Genomic DNA, 19826 nt, shown 5'->3' on the forward strand with positions numbered 1-19826 from the left:
ACTATGATCAGCATCGGTGCTTAGCACACTTGCAGAAATAAGTTTGGGCAACACCTTAGCGACGGTCGAACATGTTTCTGGCCATCGGAACATATTCTTTTAGAAAGTGTTATTGCAAACCTACACAAGTGAACGAACTTGTGAAAAACAAAATAGGAATTTTGAAAGAAGCATCTATGCGGAGAATATACCGACAGCATTGCCCAAACGACCTCAACATTAGCTTCAAAATTCATCTAAGGCTAGGACCACGGGCCATACGTCCCCTACCCAATTCAGGATCACTACAGATAAATACACTGCAACACAATTTCTTTTCGTCAGCAGGCCCTGCCCTATTTAACATTGTCATATGTTGTGGTTTGATGACAATAAAATCCCCATAAACTGATAACAATATGAACAAATCGAGATAAAGTGTTATAAAAGGTACGTTTCAGGTGTGGTAGTGTGGATTTTTATATTTTATAGTTTATGAAATTTATGTCGAGGTGGAAAACTAATCTTCTTGTTCTGGTTACATATTGGTGTTTGGGCCTACAGCTCCAGAGTTCTGGAACTTTTTCTATCTGAATACCCTATAAAATTCCCAAAAGCCCTCTTCAAGAATTAGCCTAAATGCTGCCTGAAAGGCGGCTTCAAGGCTAAAAACTTAGCTTTAAGTCTTAAAGGAAGCTGTGAGTCAAATATAAACTAGCCGTATGTCTATCGGCAAAGCTGACAGAAAACTGTCCAAGGGTTAATACACCGACCCACGGTTACAGAGATGGATTCCACGTTACATGTTGAATGAACAACACGTTAATGGGCGATAGGACTTAGGTGTGGGTACGAGTGAAGTATAGGTATTGAGTGTGTGGGTATGGGTGTGCAGATATATGTCGGGTGGGGAGTTTGGAATGGGGGGTATCAGATAATTAATACCAGGAGATACATATACAATGAATGTGTCCGGGTTCATTACATTACACAAGGGTAGAGAGCCGCGAAGCGGCTCGATAGTGGAGCCGAAGGCCTCAAAGGTGCCCCCACCCCACAGAAGCTAAGCTAAGCTTCAAGGTTAGCATATATATATATTAAGTAGTTGTATGCTGTCAACTTAATGTGACAGTCCTATGAAGGGAATAATACTACTGCTATTTAACCCTAGGAAGCAGCACCGCTTCCTGTCGGCCTTGACACATTTCCTGTGTCCTTATGTTTACAAGGGGGAGACAAGAACCTCCACCCAGCTAAGCCTGCATCCAGAGACTAGTTTCTGAGTCTTTGCTCGTCATCAGTCGATGACCGCTAGTTTGTGGGGGTTTCATCGAACTGTACCGATATAATGTAGAATAAATATTATTTATATATGTGTGTGTGTGTGTGTGTGTGTGTGTGTGTGTGTGTGTGTGTGTGTGTGTGTGTGTGTGTGTGTGTGTGTTCTTTTGTGTGTCTGTGTTTGTCCCCCTAGCATTGCTTGACAACCGATGCTGGTGTGTTTATGTCCCCGTCACTTAGCAGTTCGGCAAAAGACACCGATAGAATAAGTACTAGGTTTACAAAGAATAAGTCCTGGGGTCGATTTGCTCGACTAAAGGCGGTGCTCCAGCATGGCCACAGTCAAATGACTGAAACAAGCAAAAGAGTAAAAGAGTATATATATAAAGTGTAGTATATTGCCACTTAAGTGTGGCTGACCCCTAGGGGTGGATGTTACTGTTGCTTTTAGCCCCAGGAGGACATCTCCTCCAGCTGGCTTATCGACACACGACTGTGTCCTGTTTGCCAAGGGTAGTTATCCCTCTCACCAACATCTGCAGCACGAACGGATCCGGATTTCAGGGTTATTTCCCTTCGTCGGCGTCCGATAGCCGCTGACCTTGGTGAGAGAGACAAAAACCTGGCAATCTTATATCTTCTTTTCCAGTGAAATTCTTCACTGATATCGAAAAGGTGAAAACAAGCAATGTTAATTCTCTAACACTTTATCGTGCAGTTACTGTTAATACTTCATTTAGAGAATTAACATTGCTTGTTTTCACCTTTTCGATATCAGTGAAGAATTTCACTTGAAAAGAAAATATAAGATTGCCAGGTTTTTGTCTCTCTCACCAAGGTCAGCGGCTATCGGACGCCGACGAAGGGAAATAACCCTGAAATCCGGATCCGTTCGTGCTGCAGATGTTGGTGAGAGGGATAACTACCCTTGGCAAACAGGACACAGTCGTGTGTCGATAAGCCAGCTGGAGGAGATGTCCTCCTGGGGCTAAAAGCAACAGTAACATCCACCCCTAGGGGTCAGCCACACTTAAGTGGCAATATACTACACTTTATCGTGCAGTTACTGTTAATACTTCATTTAGAGAATTAACATTGCTTGTTTTCACCTTTTCGATATCAGTGAAGAATTTCACTTGAAAAGAAGATATAAGATTGCCAGGTTTTTGTCTCTCTCACCAAGGTCAGCGGCTATCGGACGCCGACGAAGGGAAATAACCCTGAAATCCGGATCCGTTCGTGCTGCAGATGTTGGTGAGAGGGATAACTACCCTTGGCAAACAGGACACAGTCGTGTGTCGATAAGCCAGCTGGAGGAGATGTCCTCCTGGGGCTAAAAGCAACAGTAACATCCACCCCTAGGGGTCAGCCACACTTAAGTGGCAATATACTACACTTTATCGTGCAGTTACTGTTAATACTTCATTTAGAGAATTAACATTGCTTGAGTATATATATATATATATATATATATATATATATATATATATATATAATAAATGTGAGTGTGTTCCCCTCATTGCCACCGCCTGACGACCGGTGTTGCTGTGTTTACGTCCCCATAACCTAGCGGTTCGGCAAAATAGACCGAGAAAATAAGTACCAGACTTGAAAAATAAATATTGGAGTCGATTCGTTCGACAAAAAAATCTTCAAGGCAGTGCCCCAACACGACCGCAGTCATGGTGTACACTCTACTACTACTACTACTACTACTACTACTACTACTACTACTACTACGTTTTGAGCCAGAACTACCATACACCATAAACCACTACCACCGAAACTATGACAAGTGCGTATAGCATATCACCCGAACTACAACCACCTCTATTACAGTAGCTACTATGTCTATATTGCTACAGTAGCAACCACTATGCATACTACGACTCAAGCTATCACTGTCACTACTACACTAGCTACAACCACTACGACCACACTGGCTACTATGACATTACTACAATAGCTACCACCATCACTATTCCTACTGCTACCTCTACTACTGTAGCCGTTACCTCCTTCTAACACTCAACATAATCTACTACTATCGATGTTTAACTACTGCCACCACATACTACTGTTACCTTTACTACTATTCCTACTTCTACTCCCCCTGCTATTTATCGTTTACTACCACCACCACCACCACCACCACTACCATCATCATCGCCGCCACCATCATCATGACCAATTCCACCACCACCACCATAACCACCATCATCAACATCACCATCGCTTTTATACGACATCCTACAACCGCCACCACTATTGTTACCTCCTACTTATTGTTCCGCTGCAGACGACATCTACCACTATTACTTTCACTACTCCTACCACTACCGCTGCCACTATTATTATTGCCTCTACTCCCACCACTACCTTCTTACATGCCGCTATCGCTCCCACTACCATCACCCTCACCATGATTGTCACCACTACTATGACTACTACTGCCACCATCACCACAACGTGCGTTTACTACTCCGTCACTCCCACCACCTTCATGATAACTACTACTATTAGTAATTCTACTACTACCACCACCATCACGACAACTACCGTTATTGCTTCTACTCCCACTACTACTAGAGGCCGCAACCAGCGGAACGCTGTCTGCACCACCACCACCACCGCCACTGCTAACCAACTACCACTATTACTACTTACTACTACTATCAACTACAACCACCACCTTCTGTTACTACCACTGCAGCCACTACTATCACCACTACCCAAACAAGCACACACCTTCGAGGGAGAGAGAGAGACAGACAGAAAGAGAGAGGGGAGAGATCGAGAGAAAGATAGAGAGCGAAAGAGAATGAGAAAGAGAGCAAGGAGAGTCAGAAACAGACAGACAGAAAGCGAAGAGGGAGGGAGGGAGAGGAAGAAAGAAAGGTAGATCGATGAAAGTAGATGAAGAGTGTGGGGAAGAGAGAGAAAGAAAGAAAGAAAGAAGGAAGAAGAAAGCGAGTGAGAGGAAGACGAATAAGAGAGGCGAAGAAAGGAAAAGAGCGAAAGGGATAAAGAAAGAGGAAGGTAGAATCGACGAAAGAAAGAGAGAGAGAGAGAGAGAGAGAGAGAGAAGGAGAAGAATAAAGCGGGGGAGAAAGAGGAGGAGAAAGACGGAAAGGGATAGAGTGAGAGGGGGGAAAGAAAGAAGGAGAGTGAGTGAATGAGAAAAAACACATCGTAATTAAACGTGCAAACAATAGGGTTCGTTACAGAGGTTGAGTATCTGATGTCGCTAACACATCGAATGTGGGAGATATATTAGCCGAGTGCTTTGTGTGTGTGTGTGTGAGAGCACGTGTGCATATGTGTGCGTGCGTGTGTGGGCACGTGTGCATGTGTGTGGGCCACGTGTGCATGTGTGTATGAACGTGTGTGTATGTGTGTATGTGTGTGTTTGGCAGTTCAGCCAGACTGATTGATGAGAAACACAGACTGACAGACTGACAGACAGCCTGTCAGCCAGTTAGGCAGGCAGGCAGGTAGGTTGGTAGGGTGGTAGGTAGCTCGGTCGGATAAGACTGGCAGATTGACAGAACTGGCTGGCTGGCTGGTTTGCTGGTAGACTAGCTGGAAGGTTGGATGAATGAATGGATGGCTGGCTGGTTAGATGGCTGGGTGAACGGACGGACAGACAGACGGATGGACAGATGGATGGATGGACTGCGGGGTGACGGGGGTAACTAGTACACGGGGGCTTGCTAGTTGGCTGGTTCGGTTGTTGGCTGGTTGAGGCATTGAGACAAAAAGAATCTGACAAGAAAATATATATATTCTTTTATTATTTTACACGTTTCAGTGATTTGACTGCGGCCTTGCTGGAGCACTGCCTTTAAGGGTTTTTAGTCAAAGAAATCGACATCAGGACTTATTCTTTGTAAGCCTTACCGAACCGCTGAGTCACGGTGCCGTAAACACACCAACACCGGCTGTCAGATACACACACACACACACACACACACACACACATATAATATAAATAATATATAAATATATGCATATATCCATACATATATGTACATACCTACATATGTATATATATACAGGTATACATGGGTACAGGACATTAAAAAAAACATTAAACACAATGAGAAACGAAAACATAAAAACGAAAACAGAAAACGAACTTTTTTTGAACAACGAAAAAAAACAGAGAAATGAGTAATGCAACATAAAGAGTATATCCCTTCGTCAGTTGTCCCTGTTCCATCTACTCTGCGTTTCGAAGGCAAGGACAATACGCGACTTCGTTGAAACAGTCCTTCCCGCAAAGCAAATTAAATCAAATTTGGGATTTTTTGTGGAGGGTGAAAGTGTTAATAAGAACAGGGCAGTGAGAACAAGACAGTAAAAACAAACGGTGAGGGCTGTTGAGCGAAGACGATAGAAAAATTATTATGAACGCTAGGTAGACGAGCTATGAGAGAAGAGACAGAAAAAAGCACGTCTTTTCTTTAGGAAGGCAGTGGACAGAAAGAAAGATCCCCTTTCGTCACGTATCAGCGACAAGAGAGCCAAGGAGGAAGAGTGAGAGAGAGGGAACAGCGAAAGGGAGAGAAGAATAGGGAAAGGGTGGGAGAGAAAGACAGAAAGGATGAAGAACAAGAGAGGGAGAGAGATAGACAGAGAAGATGGATGGAAGGACGGATGGACAGATAGACAGATAGGTACAATAATCCCTCGACTATCGCGGGCGTTGTGTTTCAAAGCCCCTCGCTATAGGTGAAAATCCGCGAAGTAGAAACACTGTTGTACTGTATATTTCTTTTATTATTTTTATGATTTGTATAAATTAATTTTATTATAAATGCAAAACAACACCACGGAGGAACCGACGTAAGCTTAAATAATAAACCGCGATAAGTGAACCGCGGTAGGTGAACCGTGACGTGGAGAGGGCTTACTGTCGATAGATAGATAGATAGAAAGATAGATAGATAGATAGATAGATAGATAGATAGATAGATAGATAGATAGATAGATAGATAGACGGACGGACGGATAAACATATTTGTGTGTGTGTGTGTGTGTGTGTGTGTGTGTGTGTGCGTGCGTGTGTGTGTGTGTGTGTGTACTGACCAATTAAAACATCCTGTTCTATATCTAATTCCATCAATGAGCAGCTACACACACACACACCACCACCACCACCACCACCACCACCACCACCACCACCGACTCCTCCTCCTTCCCCACCACCGCCTCCTCCCCCTTCCCCACCACCACCACCACCACCGCCTCCTCCCCCTTCCCCACCACCACCACCATGGACGTTCGCTGCTGGGAATGTTTAAGACTTGTTTTCAAATTCTTTGATAATTCGATAATGAATGATTAATTCGGCGGTGGACATCAAAGGAAAAGCTCAAAAGAGGGGTCATTGACCTTTCACCCGTGTAAAATAAGGGTCCAATAAGGATGAAAGCAACTTATTTATTCCGATGGTTTCTTCTTGTCTCGTCCAAACGTTCAACAGCAATAAATATAACTTACAATCATTGCCGACATCATCATCATCATCATCATCATCATCATCATCATCGTTGTAGTCGACGTCGTCGTCGTCCTTGTCATCATCATCGTTATCATCATCATCGCTGTCATCATCATCATCATCGTTATCAACATCATCATCTTTATTGTCAACTACCCACCCTCTCTTTCTCTCTCTTTCCTATCTATTTATCTATCAGTTTGTTTGTACATGCATTTTCTGTGTGTGTGTGTGTGTGTGTATGTGTGTCTGTGTGTGTCTCTGTGTGTGTTATTTCTTTATTGCCCACAAGGTGCTACACACAGAGGGGACAAACAAGGACAGACAAACAGATTAAGTCGATTATATCAACCCCAGTGCGTAACTGGTACTTATTTAATCGACCCCGAAAGGATGAAAGGCAAAGTCGACCTCGGCAGAATTTGAACTCAGAACGTAACGGCAGACGAAATACCTCTAAGCATTTCGCCCGGCGTGCTAACGTTTCTGCCAGCTCGCTACCTTACATGTGTGTGTGTGTGTGTGTGTGTGTGTGTGTGTGTGTGTGTGTGTGTGTGTGTGTGTGTGTGTGTGTGTGAGCATGCGTATAATATGTAAACCTCAACAAGTATATATTTCTTTATTCATGCAGACACACACAAAATTGGGAATAGATAAAACGATGCTCTGAAGTGAAAGGCATGGATTCTGGAACGGCGTTTTCATACTTCTATGCAAAATTTGTAATCATTGCTATGTGGTCGCACCCCACTTCCACTTACACAGATATACACACACACCCTACCCCCCACCCCCACCCCACACACACACATAGAAACGTACACATACCGGGACATACAGACATACGTATACATACACATCTGCTCATTCGCATATACACACGCACACACGCGCGCGCACATACACACACACACACACATACACACACATATACACATATACACGCACACATATACAGGGTGTCCAGAAAGTTTCACCCGATTTCTATTTTATTGTACATTATATTGTATTATTGTATTATAATTTTATCACCGCAGGGCGACACCTTTTTGGACACCCTGTATATATATATATATATATATATATATATATATAATTTTTCGTGTCTTGGTTTGTGTTTGCTACCTTGGAATCCTCTGTTTAGTGGGTTAATTCACTACTCAGGAAGAGGTATTCTAAGAGCGCGTCTGCCTCATCTTCGAAACGCCTAGTTTAGAATAGAGGCAGCTGATGAAGGAAAAGTTCCATAAGTGGCTCGTCTGTTTTCCTATGTGTTCATTCCGTTGTCTGTAAACAAAGTCCGTTTTTGTGCTTTATGTTCCCGTTAATTTTTCTGACGTCCTGTACCCGGATATGCATCTATATATACATGTAGATGTAGGTATGTACATATATGTATGTATACATGCATATGCTTGTATATCATTTGTATTATGATATATATATATATACTTTATTTAAAAGCAGCAGAAATATAACAAAAGACTGTTACTCGGAGTTTCATGTTCCCGTTCTGCTGCTTTTAAATAAACCATATATATATATATATATATATATATATATATATATATATATATATATATATATATATATATATATATATATATATATATATATATATACATGTATATACAGAGAGAGAGAGAGAGAGAGAGAGAGAGAGAGAGAGAGAGAGAGAGAGAGAGAATAGATAGATAGATAGATAGATAGATAGATAGATAGATAGATAGATAGATAATATCGCGGTTTATTATTTAAGCTTACGTCGATTCCTCCGCGGTGTTGTTTTGCATTTATAATAAACTAAATATATACAAATTATAAAAATAATTAAAAGAATATACAGTACAGTATTGTTTCTACTTCGCTACTTCGCGGATTTTTACCGTTTTGGGAACGTAGCACCTGCGATGGTGGCGAGATTCTGATTAATGAAAGACACGGAAGATGGGAGATCCGAGAATGTTTATTGGTCACTGAAATTGTTTCATACGAACAAACATCGATCCCTCAGGCTGGGATACTGGACGTCTGGTTTAGGTGTATTCGTCGGTGTAGATGTATCTCCTCGGATGATTCCAAGAGGCACCTCATTAAAATAAACTCAATTTCTCAAGATTTCTTCTTGGTCTTATTTATAAATGGCAAATTAAGGTATACAGCTTCCCACTTCTAGAAGATCCATAACAAATACATGTGTGTGTGTTTGTGTGTGTGTGTGTGTGTGTGTGTGTGTGTGTGTGTGTGTGTGTGTGTGTGTGTGCGTGTGCATAGATAGGTAGATACATAGATAGACAGAGGGACAAACGGACGAATAGAGTTCATACACGCATACACATATTCGTAAACTAAGAATATAAAAATTGTGAAATGGGACAAGGGAGAGAATTGATTACAAGAGTTCTCTCCCTTGTCCCATTTGACAATTTTTTTATATATTTAGATTACTTAATTTCAATGGAGTATTCGGATCATTTTTAAAACGGGGGCCACATTTTTCATTAACGAAACACTTTGAAACTTGGAACACTGGTAGAATGTGTCATATAAAACATCTTTTTCTCTTAGTCTTCTTAAAGAAAAAAGAAATCCATAAGTTATTCCATGTTAAAGTTGTCGTATTTCTGTAATTTCAACCAATCACTGACGTCCATTCAGCCGATATACATTAAGTGCCGACTACATAAACAAACGATTCTGAAACAATTAACCCTAACCCTAACCCTAACCCTAACCGTAGGGTTAGGGTTAGGGTTAGGGTTAGGGTTAAAGTAAATTTAAAATGAAAAAAGCAAATAAAACGAAGGTATGGAGATTAAATACGCTTTACATCGCTTAATCAGCCAAAGGAGTAAATGTAAACAACTGAATACTTGTCAGTGATTGGTTGAAATTATCGAAATAAGACAATTTTTTACATGAAATAAATTCGAATACAAAAATATTTTTCTGTTCTATAACACAAAATAGATAAGTATACGAAGTTTGAAAGTCTTTCCGTACCAAAAACACTACGTAAAACATTAATGAAAAATGTGGCCCCCGTTTTAAAATAGATGCGAGTATTCTCATCCCCTTTGACCAGAGAAGAGATTGATTAAATTTCTCTGTCATTTTTGTCACAACAACAAATGACGTCATGGAAAGAGAACGCACACACAGAAGCATACAGAGCCACGTGTATGCATACATACACACATACATACATATATGCGTGCGTGTGTGTGTGTATGTATGAGTATATGCATGCGTACAGACACACATTGATACACGCAGACACACACACACAAACACGCACACACATATATATACAAATACATATATATATAGATAGATATATTATATACATACACACATACATACATACATACATAGATACATACGAACACATACATATATGCGATTGTGTATGTGTATGTATGTGTGCGTGTGCGTGTGTGTGTGTGTGTGTGTGTGTGTGTGTGTGTGTGTGTGTGTGTGTGTGTGTGTGTGTGTGAAATTCTTTATTTTTGCCAAAACTTTCGATATGGTGTGACTCAAAGCAGTCTATACCTCGAGTAGACTTTTGAAGAACAAGACCAACAGTTGTCAGACAGAATTGTAACACCAATAATAATAATAATAATAATAATAATAATAATAATAATAATAATAATAATAATAATAATAATAACAATAATAATAATAATAACAATAATAATAATAGTAATAATAATAACAACAACAACAACAACAACAACAACAACAACAACAACAACAACAACAACAAAAGAGAGAGAGAGAAAAAATTGGAAATAGAGAAAAGGATTCTCTGAAATAGAAGTCATGGACGTCGCAACTGTATTTTCATACTTGTTTACGAAACTTATAATCATTGGTATGTATTTGGGTCCCCACCCCACTTACACACACACACACACACACACACACACACACACATACGCGTACACATACCCAACATACAGACATACGTACACATGCACTCATTTGGGATCCTTTTGGTTTGACGGGCAACATTTTTCATTTATGTTTTATGTAGTGTTTTTGGTACCGAAACACTTTCAAACTTCGTATACTTGTATATTTTGTGTTATAGAACAGATAAAAAATTTTGTATTCGAAATTATTTCATGTAAAAAGTTGTCGTATTTCGGTAATTTCAACCAATCACTGACGTCTATTGAGGTGAAAACAATTAATGGCGTGGAACGTAAACAACGGTGTCATGGGATCTTTTCCCTTGAATAAAATTAGTGCCGTTGTTTGTCAACAACAACTACCCGTGTTACTCTTATTTATGACATCGTTCGTGCGTTTGTACTGGTTTTAGCTTTAGGGTTTTAGGGTTAGGGTTCGGGTTTTAGAGTTAGGGTTAGTTTTAGGATTATGGTTAGGGTTATGATTATTTTTGCCATAACCTCACTCATAACCCTAACCCCAACCCTAACCCTAAAACCCTAACCCTAACTCTAAAACCCGAACCCTAACTCTAAAACCCTAAACCCTTACTAGGGAATAATGATATAATTGAACAGGGAATAACACTCTTGACACCGGTAAAAATTAATGTTTATAAAAAGAGCACTAACTGTATTCAGCTGAATAGACGTCAGTGATTGGTTGAAATTACAGAAATACGACAACTTTAACATGAAATAACTTATTAAGAACTAATTTTTGTTAAGAAGGCTAAGAAGAAAAGATGTTTTATATGACACATTCTACCAGTATCCCAAGTTTGAAAGTGTTTCGTTAAGAAAACAAGTGTTGCCCGTCAAACCAAAAAGATCCCTCATTTGCATGTACACACGCATAGATACATCTTCTTCTTGGCACTCCGTCAGTTACGGACCACAACTTTCTCTTACTCTTTCTTCCTGTTTCTGTTGTGCCTGTATTTCAAAGGGCCAACTTTGTCACACTCTGTGTCACGCTGAATCCCACCGAGAACTACTACGTTAAGGGAACACGTGTCTTGCGCGTTAATTTCACGAGCAGGCTGTTCCGTTGATCGGATCAACTAGAACCCACGTCGTCGTAAGCGACGGAGTGCCAACGAACGATACATATACTCTTTTACTTGTTTCAGTCATTTGACTGTGGCCATGCTGGAGCACCGCCTTTAGTCGAGCAAATCGACCCCAGGGCTTATTCTTTGGAAGTCTAGTACTTATTCTATCGGTCTCTTTTGCCGAACGGCTAAGTTACTGGGACGTAAACACACCACCATCGGTTGTCAATCGATGTTGGGTGGGGGGGGGGACAAACACAGACACACAAACATATACAAACACATACATATATACATATATACACATATACGACGGGCTTCTTTCAGTTTCCGTCTACCGAATCCACTCACAAGGCTTTGGTCGGCCCGAAGCTATAGTAGAAGACACTTGCCCAAGGTGCCACGCAGTGGGACTGAACCCGGAACCATGTGGTTCGTAAGCAAGCTACTTACCACACAGCCACTCCTACGCCTGTATGTATATATATATATATATATATATATATATATATATATATATATATATATATATATGTGTGTGTGTGTGTGTGTGTGTGTGTGTGTGTGTGTATACGTATATATAGGTCAAACCGAGGCCAGAGATGAAGCTGTCCGTCACCAATCCTTTCATTCTCGACTTCCATACCACCTCATTCACGATTGGTACGACCACGAGAAAACAAATCTTACCTTCTTTCGTAAAGAAATCCGGTGGGTCAATTTTTAGAATTGACACAGACGATAGCTGTACTCTTCTTGCATCTGACAACAGGTGTTCTGCATTAGCCCACACTTCGGACACTTCCGGACACTGAACAATAGCGTGCAGGACGGCTTCTCTGTCCTGCTCGCATCTTGGACAGGCCGATGGGCCGGGATGGCCGTGTCTAGTGAGCTTATCCCTCGGTAACTCTGCCAACCAGAGGATATTATCGGTTAGGCGCGAAATTGTGTTTGATCCGCTGGCCCGATAACTGATGAGGAGCTGGCGACTCTTAGATTAACCCTTGGTTGGTTCGTTCCATCGTCTTTTTCACAGCAACCACAAACCGGATGTGTTTCTTCACCTTTAACAATAGAGCAATCGCTGTTTCATTCCATAACTGCCTTTTCTAAAGAGTGCAAAGTTGCACAATCGATCAGTTGAACCCTTAGCGCAAAATTGATTGTTATAATGGTTATATAATACTGTACTCTTTGATTTACACATACATACATACATACATAGATATAATAGACCGGATATAGTAATCTGGGACAGAGAAGAGAAACTGTGTACAGTAGTAGAAATCAGCTGTCCTGCGGATGTCAACATCACGCTAAAGATTAGAGAAAAAGAGAACAACTACGCCGAGCTACTGAGAAATTTGCAGATACTCCACCCAGACTACAAGTTCAGATTCATACCCGTGATTGTTGGGGCATTGGGATATGTAACAAACTGCCTCAACAAAAACCTGGAAAAATTAGGGTTCTCAAAACCTGAAAGAAAAAGGCTGATTAGAAGACTACAGAGTCAAACCACCAATGGAACTGTAAAGATATGTAAAACTTTCCAAAAATTTAGCACATAAATACATATGCATGCATATAGACATGACAATATATACATAAAAACACATCCATAAAACAAACATACAAATCTGCGCATAAATACATATGCATACGCCTAGACATGAAAATATATACATAAAAACGTATCCATAAAACAAACATACAAATCTGCACACACATACACACACACATATGCACAAATACCTAGATGATGTTGATAAAAGTTCCAATGAAGGAGCCTTGAATCTATGTTAGAGTCCGGCTCTTTCTCTATTGGCAAGAAATACAGAAATGAAACTGATTGATAGCATACGTACATACATAGACGAGTGAGTAGACAAAGGGAGAATGAAGCACTCAAAGCATTTCGTAGAAGTTACATATATTATTAGTTACGTATGTGAATGTATGCGTAGTTGTGTGTCCGAGCGTCTGTGTGACAAAAAGAGTGGGGAGGGCGGGGCGGTTTTCTGGGGTGTAATGTTAAGAATTTCTTTTGGATCTTTTTTAAAACGGGGGCCACATTTTTCATTAACGAAACACTTTGAAACTTGGAACACTGGTAGAATGTGTCTTATAAAACATCTTTTTCTCTTAGTCTTCTTTAAAAAAAAGAAATCCCTAAGTTATTCCATGTTAAAGTTGTCGTATTTCTGTAATTTCAACCAATCACTGACGTCCATTCAGCCGATATACATTAAGTGCCGACTACATAAACAAACGATTCTGAAACAATTAACCCTAACCCTAACCCTAACTCTAACCCTAACCCTACGGTTAGGGTTAGGGTTAGGGTTAAAGCAAATTTAAAATGAAAAAAGCAAATAAAACGAAGAATCGTTTGTTTATGTAGTCGGCACTTAATGTATATCGACTGAATGGACGTCAGTGATTGGTTGAAATTATCGAAATAAGACAATTTTTTACATGAAATAAATTCGAATACAAAAATATTTTTCTGTTCTATAACACAAAATAGATAAGTATACGAAGTTTGAAAGTCTTTCCGTACCAAAAACACTACGTAAAACATTAATGAAAAATGTGGCCCCCGTTTTAAAAAAGATCCTTTCTTTTTTTCTTTTTTTTTTTTCGTAGATGAAATATGCGAGTTCTTAAGTTTATATAGACAGAAAATTCGAGCATCGAAATTAACACAATATGAATTTGAAGGTATGTTTATAGACGCAAACATGCACACACACACACACACACACACACACGCACACGCACGCACGCACAGGCGCACATACTCACACACTGGCACATCGGGCAAACAGGACACGCCGCTTGGCTGACCGGTTCGCGGAACACCACCGAGACATCCGACTCGGCAATGACACCCCGGTCTCGCACCATTTCCGCTCTACCGGTCACTCTTTGCAACACCTGTCTGTGTTCGGATTGTCCTTGCACAGGGGCCATCCAGACTCCCGTTTGTGTCGTGAACAGGGATTAATCTTCTCTCTTCGCTCCTTTGCGCCACATAGACTCAACTCTCCTCTTCTTCTAACCCTCCTCCCCTATAGGTGGGGGGTTTCTCTACTAGCAGAGGTCTGCTAGAAGAGAATCCCCCCCCTCACCTATAGTAGTTTTTCGCTAAACCCAAAGAAATTTTATAACTATATTATCCATGTTTACTGTCTATACTGTTTACCCCTTTCACTTTCCCTGTAAAGAAATGCTAGTGTCCTCTTAAGCTTTGAATCCCTAGGTCTGATAAGATGATCCATAAATCAGAAACAAAAAAAAAAACAAATAAAATCAGTGACACTTAAAAATCTGCTTAGAATTATTCACTAGCCTGTATGGTCTGGCTAAGTCAAAATGGCTTTTTGTATTCTTCCTTTCTATTTAGAGAGTTTAAATGTAGTTATAAAAAATATGTCCTTCTGTTGAAATGTAATTTCAGTAAATTTCTGTATCTTTGTGCAGCTAAAGATTGCTCTACATTTTATATTTGATGTAATGTTCACATTGCTTAAATAAATGGAGTCGCATGAAACGATCGTACTGCATTAACTTTGGATATCCTTGTTGCTTATTTTGATATGTATATATATATATATATATATATATATATATATATATATATATATATATATATATATATATATATGTATGTATGTATGTATGTGTATATATAAACAACTTTGTATTTTTTTTGCAGAGGACTCGAGAGATGTAGCATTACAGATCATTTTGAAAGAAAATACGGCGCTCATCTTTACGCTTGCACTAATCCTGTTTATTATATCGTTTTGCTTGGGATGTGTCTGTGTACAGAGTGAAGAAAAGGGACAGCAGAAAACAACCATACAGAACACAATAGACCGGACAGAACACTACGAGGCAGAATTCAACCAGGCAGAACTCAACCAGACAGAAATCAACCAGACAGGAGAAAACCAGACAGACCTTGGCTACATGAAATATCCAGAAAAACCGGCTATTTTTTATTTGGTGTAAAAGTACTTTTTTTTTTTGGTTTGATTTGTGTTGTTTTATTTTTATTTCGGCGCTTTTCATTGGTACCTCTTCTATTTCTTACCCTGGGGCAAATGTCTTCTGCTATAGCCCCCGCGCCGACCAAAGCCTCGTGAAAGAAGCCCATCATGTCAAGTATGTATATATGTGTGTGTGTGTGTATGTGTGTGTGTGTGTGTGTGTGTGTGCGTGCGTGTGTGTGTGTGTGTGTGTGTGTGTGTGTGCGTTTGATCCTCCGCCATCGCTTGACAACCGATGCTGGTGTGTTTACGTCCCCGTAACTTAGCAGTTCGGCAAAAGAGACGTTAGAATAAGTACTAGGCTCACAAAGAATAAGTCCTGGGGTCGATTTCTTCGACTAAGATACCCTTTAAGGGGGTGCTTCAGCATGGCTGCAGCCTAATGACTGAAACAAGTAAAAGAATGAAAGAACACACACACACACACACACACACACACACACACACGATGGACTTCCAAATGGTTTCCATTTACCAAATATATTCTTTTCTACTCCTAGGCACAAGGCCCGAAATTTTGGAGGAGGGAGCCAGTCGATTAGATCGACTCCAGTAGGCAACTGGTACTTTAATTTATCGACCCCGAAAGGTTGAGAGGCAAAGTCGACCTCGGCGGAATTTGAACTCAGAACATAAAGACAGACGAAATACCGCTAAGCATTTCGCCATATACCAAATATATTTACAAAGCAATTGTACATTGGGGAAATGGTCTTTTATTATATTCCCGGAACAATAGTAAAAGACATAGCTGTACTTGCGACCCCGACAAAAAATCTAAAATAGATTTTTAAAATGAAAACTAACAGCAGATATTTGAACCAAAAGTTGTATAAGATTTAATAACATGATAAGGTGTTCAAATTGTACTACCGTAAATCTTCGAGTATAGTCCGCCCTTGAGTATAATTCGCAGGGGATTTTTAGGGTGCTGTACCTCTGAAAAACCTAAACTTTGTGTATAATAAGCACCCCTTCTCTAACTTGAGTCAAGGAGGTCTATATAACATCTTTGGTTTGTAAACATATATACGGTAACGTTTTTTATTATTATTGTATATATAACATAATGCAAACGTGTAGCTTATTTGTGCACTTTGTTTGCAGAAAATAAAGAAATAACAGTAATAACGTCAGTGAAAAATAAATATTAAGTAAATTGCCTTTACATTTATCACTTAGAAAATTTTGCTTGCAAAATATTTTTCATTTTTAACCTCGTATATAGTACGCACTAGAAATTTTGACCTTTAAATTTGGGGAAAAAAAAGTGCGGATTATACTCGAAGATTTACGGTAGTCAAAAATATAACTACCCTCTATCACTGAACCTGATAAAGGCAACTATTTATCGAACCACAATGGGTAGATTTAACCATTTAGCATTCAGATTATTCTGTCAAATGTAATTCTCATTTATTCACATCGTTTTGGAATTAATTATGGATTATTTCGTAGCTTTACAATTTCAATGACGCGACTACAGATTTTTCATAAGTTATCTTTACAACTTCCACAATCTATCGTCTAACCTTATTTTACTTGTGGACGCTCTGAGAGCTATCTTATCATCTGTGGACCCCATATATGCACATATAAATTTTTGAAATAAAATATTTGTAGGTTAGTAAAAACTAACAATGAAACAGTTTCGTTCTATTCATAACATAAATTCCAAATGCAAATCTTGAACATTTCAATAAATACTGGTACCTCAAATCTTTTACTTTTTTACTCGTTTCAGTCATTTGACTGCGGCCATGCTGGAGCACCACCTTTAGTCGAGCAAATCGACCCCAGGACTTATTCTTTGTAAGCCTAGTAATTATTCTATCGGTATCTTTTTGCCGAACCGCTAAGTTACGGGGACATAAACACCAGCATCGGTTGTCAAGCGATGTTGGGAGGGACAAACACAGACACACAAACATATACACACACATACATACATACATATATATAAAGTGAAGTATATTTGCCACTTAAATGTGGCTGACCCCTAAGGGTGGATGTTACTGTTGCTTTTAGCCCCAGGAGAACATCTCCTCCTGCTGGCTATCGACACACATCTGTGTCCTGTCTATATTTGCAAAGGGAAGTTATCCTTCCCATCTTGATCTGCGAATATACATATATACATACATATATACGACGGGCTTCTTTCAGTTTCCGTCTACCAAATCCACTCACAAGGCTTTGGTCGGCCCGAGGCTATAGTAGAAGACACTTGCCCAAGTTGCCACGCAGTGGGAATGAACCTGGAACCATGTGGTTGGTAAGCAAGCTACTTACCACACAGCCACTCCTACGCACATATAAATTTTTGAAATAAAATATTTGTAGGTTAGTAAAAACTAACAATGAAACAATTTCGTTATATTCATAACAAATTCCAAATACAATTCTTGAACATTTCAATAAATACTGGTACCTCTCCTAGTAAACAAAATTTATATATGGACCCACAAATTACAATTTTTTACTCGTGGAACCCCTTAAACCTTCCATGGACCCCGGTTGGGAAACCCTAGTCTAAATTTGTTGCGTACAACCAATGGAGCATTTGAGGAAGTGTTCTGATTGATGCTTCTAATAAAACTTTATTGCTTTGCTTTTGTTTTCCAATAACCTCTGCTAAGTTATCCTTATTTTTCACTTTTTTCCCTTATTTTTTTTTTTCCAAATTGTAATGGTAATTTATGGACAGTTAGTATATCTTTAGAATGACATCTTAAAGTAGGTGATAGAAGCTGGATCAGGTTGATTTGAATATAAAACGATTAAATTATTTGGGCCAGATATATCCTGTTTAAAAAATTTTTTTTTTTTTCAATAAAAAAGGGTATCAATAGAAAGTGCCAAAATAAAGATAAAACAGCACAAATTTATACAGGCTCAAGAAGTCATCAATTGACTGAGTTACACCAAAACCCAAGTAACAGGAAAGGTAGAGACGCCAACAACAACAGCAGAACTTTTGGTTTAATACATAAGGTCCATAAGGCGGCGAGCTGGCAGAATCGTTAGCACGCCGGGCAAAATGCTTAGCGACATTTCGTCAGTCTTTACGTTCTGAGTTCAAATTCTGCTGAGGTCGACTTTGCTTTTTATCTTTTCGGATTCGATTAAAATAAGTAGCAGTCGAGTACTGGGGTCGAAATAACCGACTTAACTCCTCTCCTGAAATCGCTGGCCTTGTGCCAAAATTTGAAATCCGTACATAGGATCTATCTTGTAATAATTTTGCTTGTCATTGCGTTACGTAGCCCGTCGGTAGCACGTGATTAGAGAAAAAGAGCGGGAAAGAAAAAGAGGAAGAGAGAAGTGTCCATGATGTGAGGTAGAGGGAACGTAATAATTTTAGCAGAGAAGTGATGTTCTGATGGTGAGAGTAAAGAAAGGCAGAGAGAGAGAGGAGAGGGGGAGAGAGCAGCGAGAGAGAGAGAGAGAGGAAGGAGAGAGATGGGGAGAGATTTTCATATCACCTATCACTTAACGCATGCGTATAATTGCAATTCCGTGAAATATTCACGCTTATTTACGTGGCAGATATATACAATTTAACTGAAGGTTGTATCATATGTACGGAATATTTTTGTTTTGTTCATGGGGAAAATGGAAAAATAAGAATAAATACTTATTTTATGAGTGCTGTCTATTAAAATCTATAAAATTGTGCATAAAGTATATAAAGTGCATTTAACAATCATCGTATTTCTTTCGCTTTTCACTGAGAAGCAGACGAGCGATATTTTTCCATACAAGGCTACGCTTTCAGGTTTTTTTGGATAAAGTTTTCAGAAATAATCCAATAGGTTTACCATTAGTTCCGTGAAATATTCACGGATCCCGCTAGTATATCCTATAAACCTGGCTACGCGAGTGGATAGTTTCGAGAGCGGATAGGACTCACAGAAAGTAGCAGAAGACCAAGAGAAGTCGCGAAATCTGGTTGCGACGTCAGCAACGAATGCCACCACGACCTCGT

General features: G+C 39.6%; 1 protein-coding gene across 3 annotated transcripts; it reads left to right on the forward strand.

Moving 5' to 3' along the window:
- The first annotated feature begins 10197 nt into the window (after positions 1–10197).
- On the forward strand, positions 10198–19082 carry LOC149130888 (uncharacterized). Of its 3 annotated transcripts, XM_089343292.1 has the most exons (4): positions 10241–10643; positions 14430–14504; positions 15502–15802; positions 16339–19082. In XM_089343292.1, the coding sequence occupies exons 1-3, from the start codon at positions 10592–10594 to the stop codon at positions 15798–15800; spliced, it is 426 nt and encodes a 141-aa protein (XP_089199418.1). In that variant the 5' UTR covers positions 10241–10591; the 3' UTR covers positions 15801–15802; positions 16339–19082. The 3 variants fall into 3 exon arrangements, with proteins under 3 accessions (XP_089199419.1, XP_089199418.1, XP_089199417.1); XM_089343291.1 differs by lacking the exon at positions 16339–19082 and having other exon boundaries at positions 15502–15817; XM_089343293.1 differs by lacking the exons at positions 14430–14504; positions 16339–19082 and having other exon boundaries at positions 10198–10643; positions 15502–15817.
- The last annotated feature ends 744 nt before the right edge of the window (positions 19083–19826 follow it).

This window comes from Octopus bimaculoides, chromosome 27, assembly GCF_046866305.1.
Source record: "Octopus bimaculoides isolate indiv1 chromosome 27, ASM4686630v1, whole genome shotgun sequence".
Classification (NCBI taxonomy): Eukaryota; Metazoa; Mollusca; class Cephalopoda; order Octopoda; family Octopodidae; genus Octopus; species Octopus bimaculoides.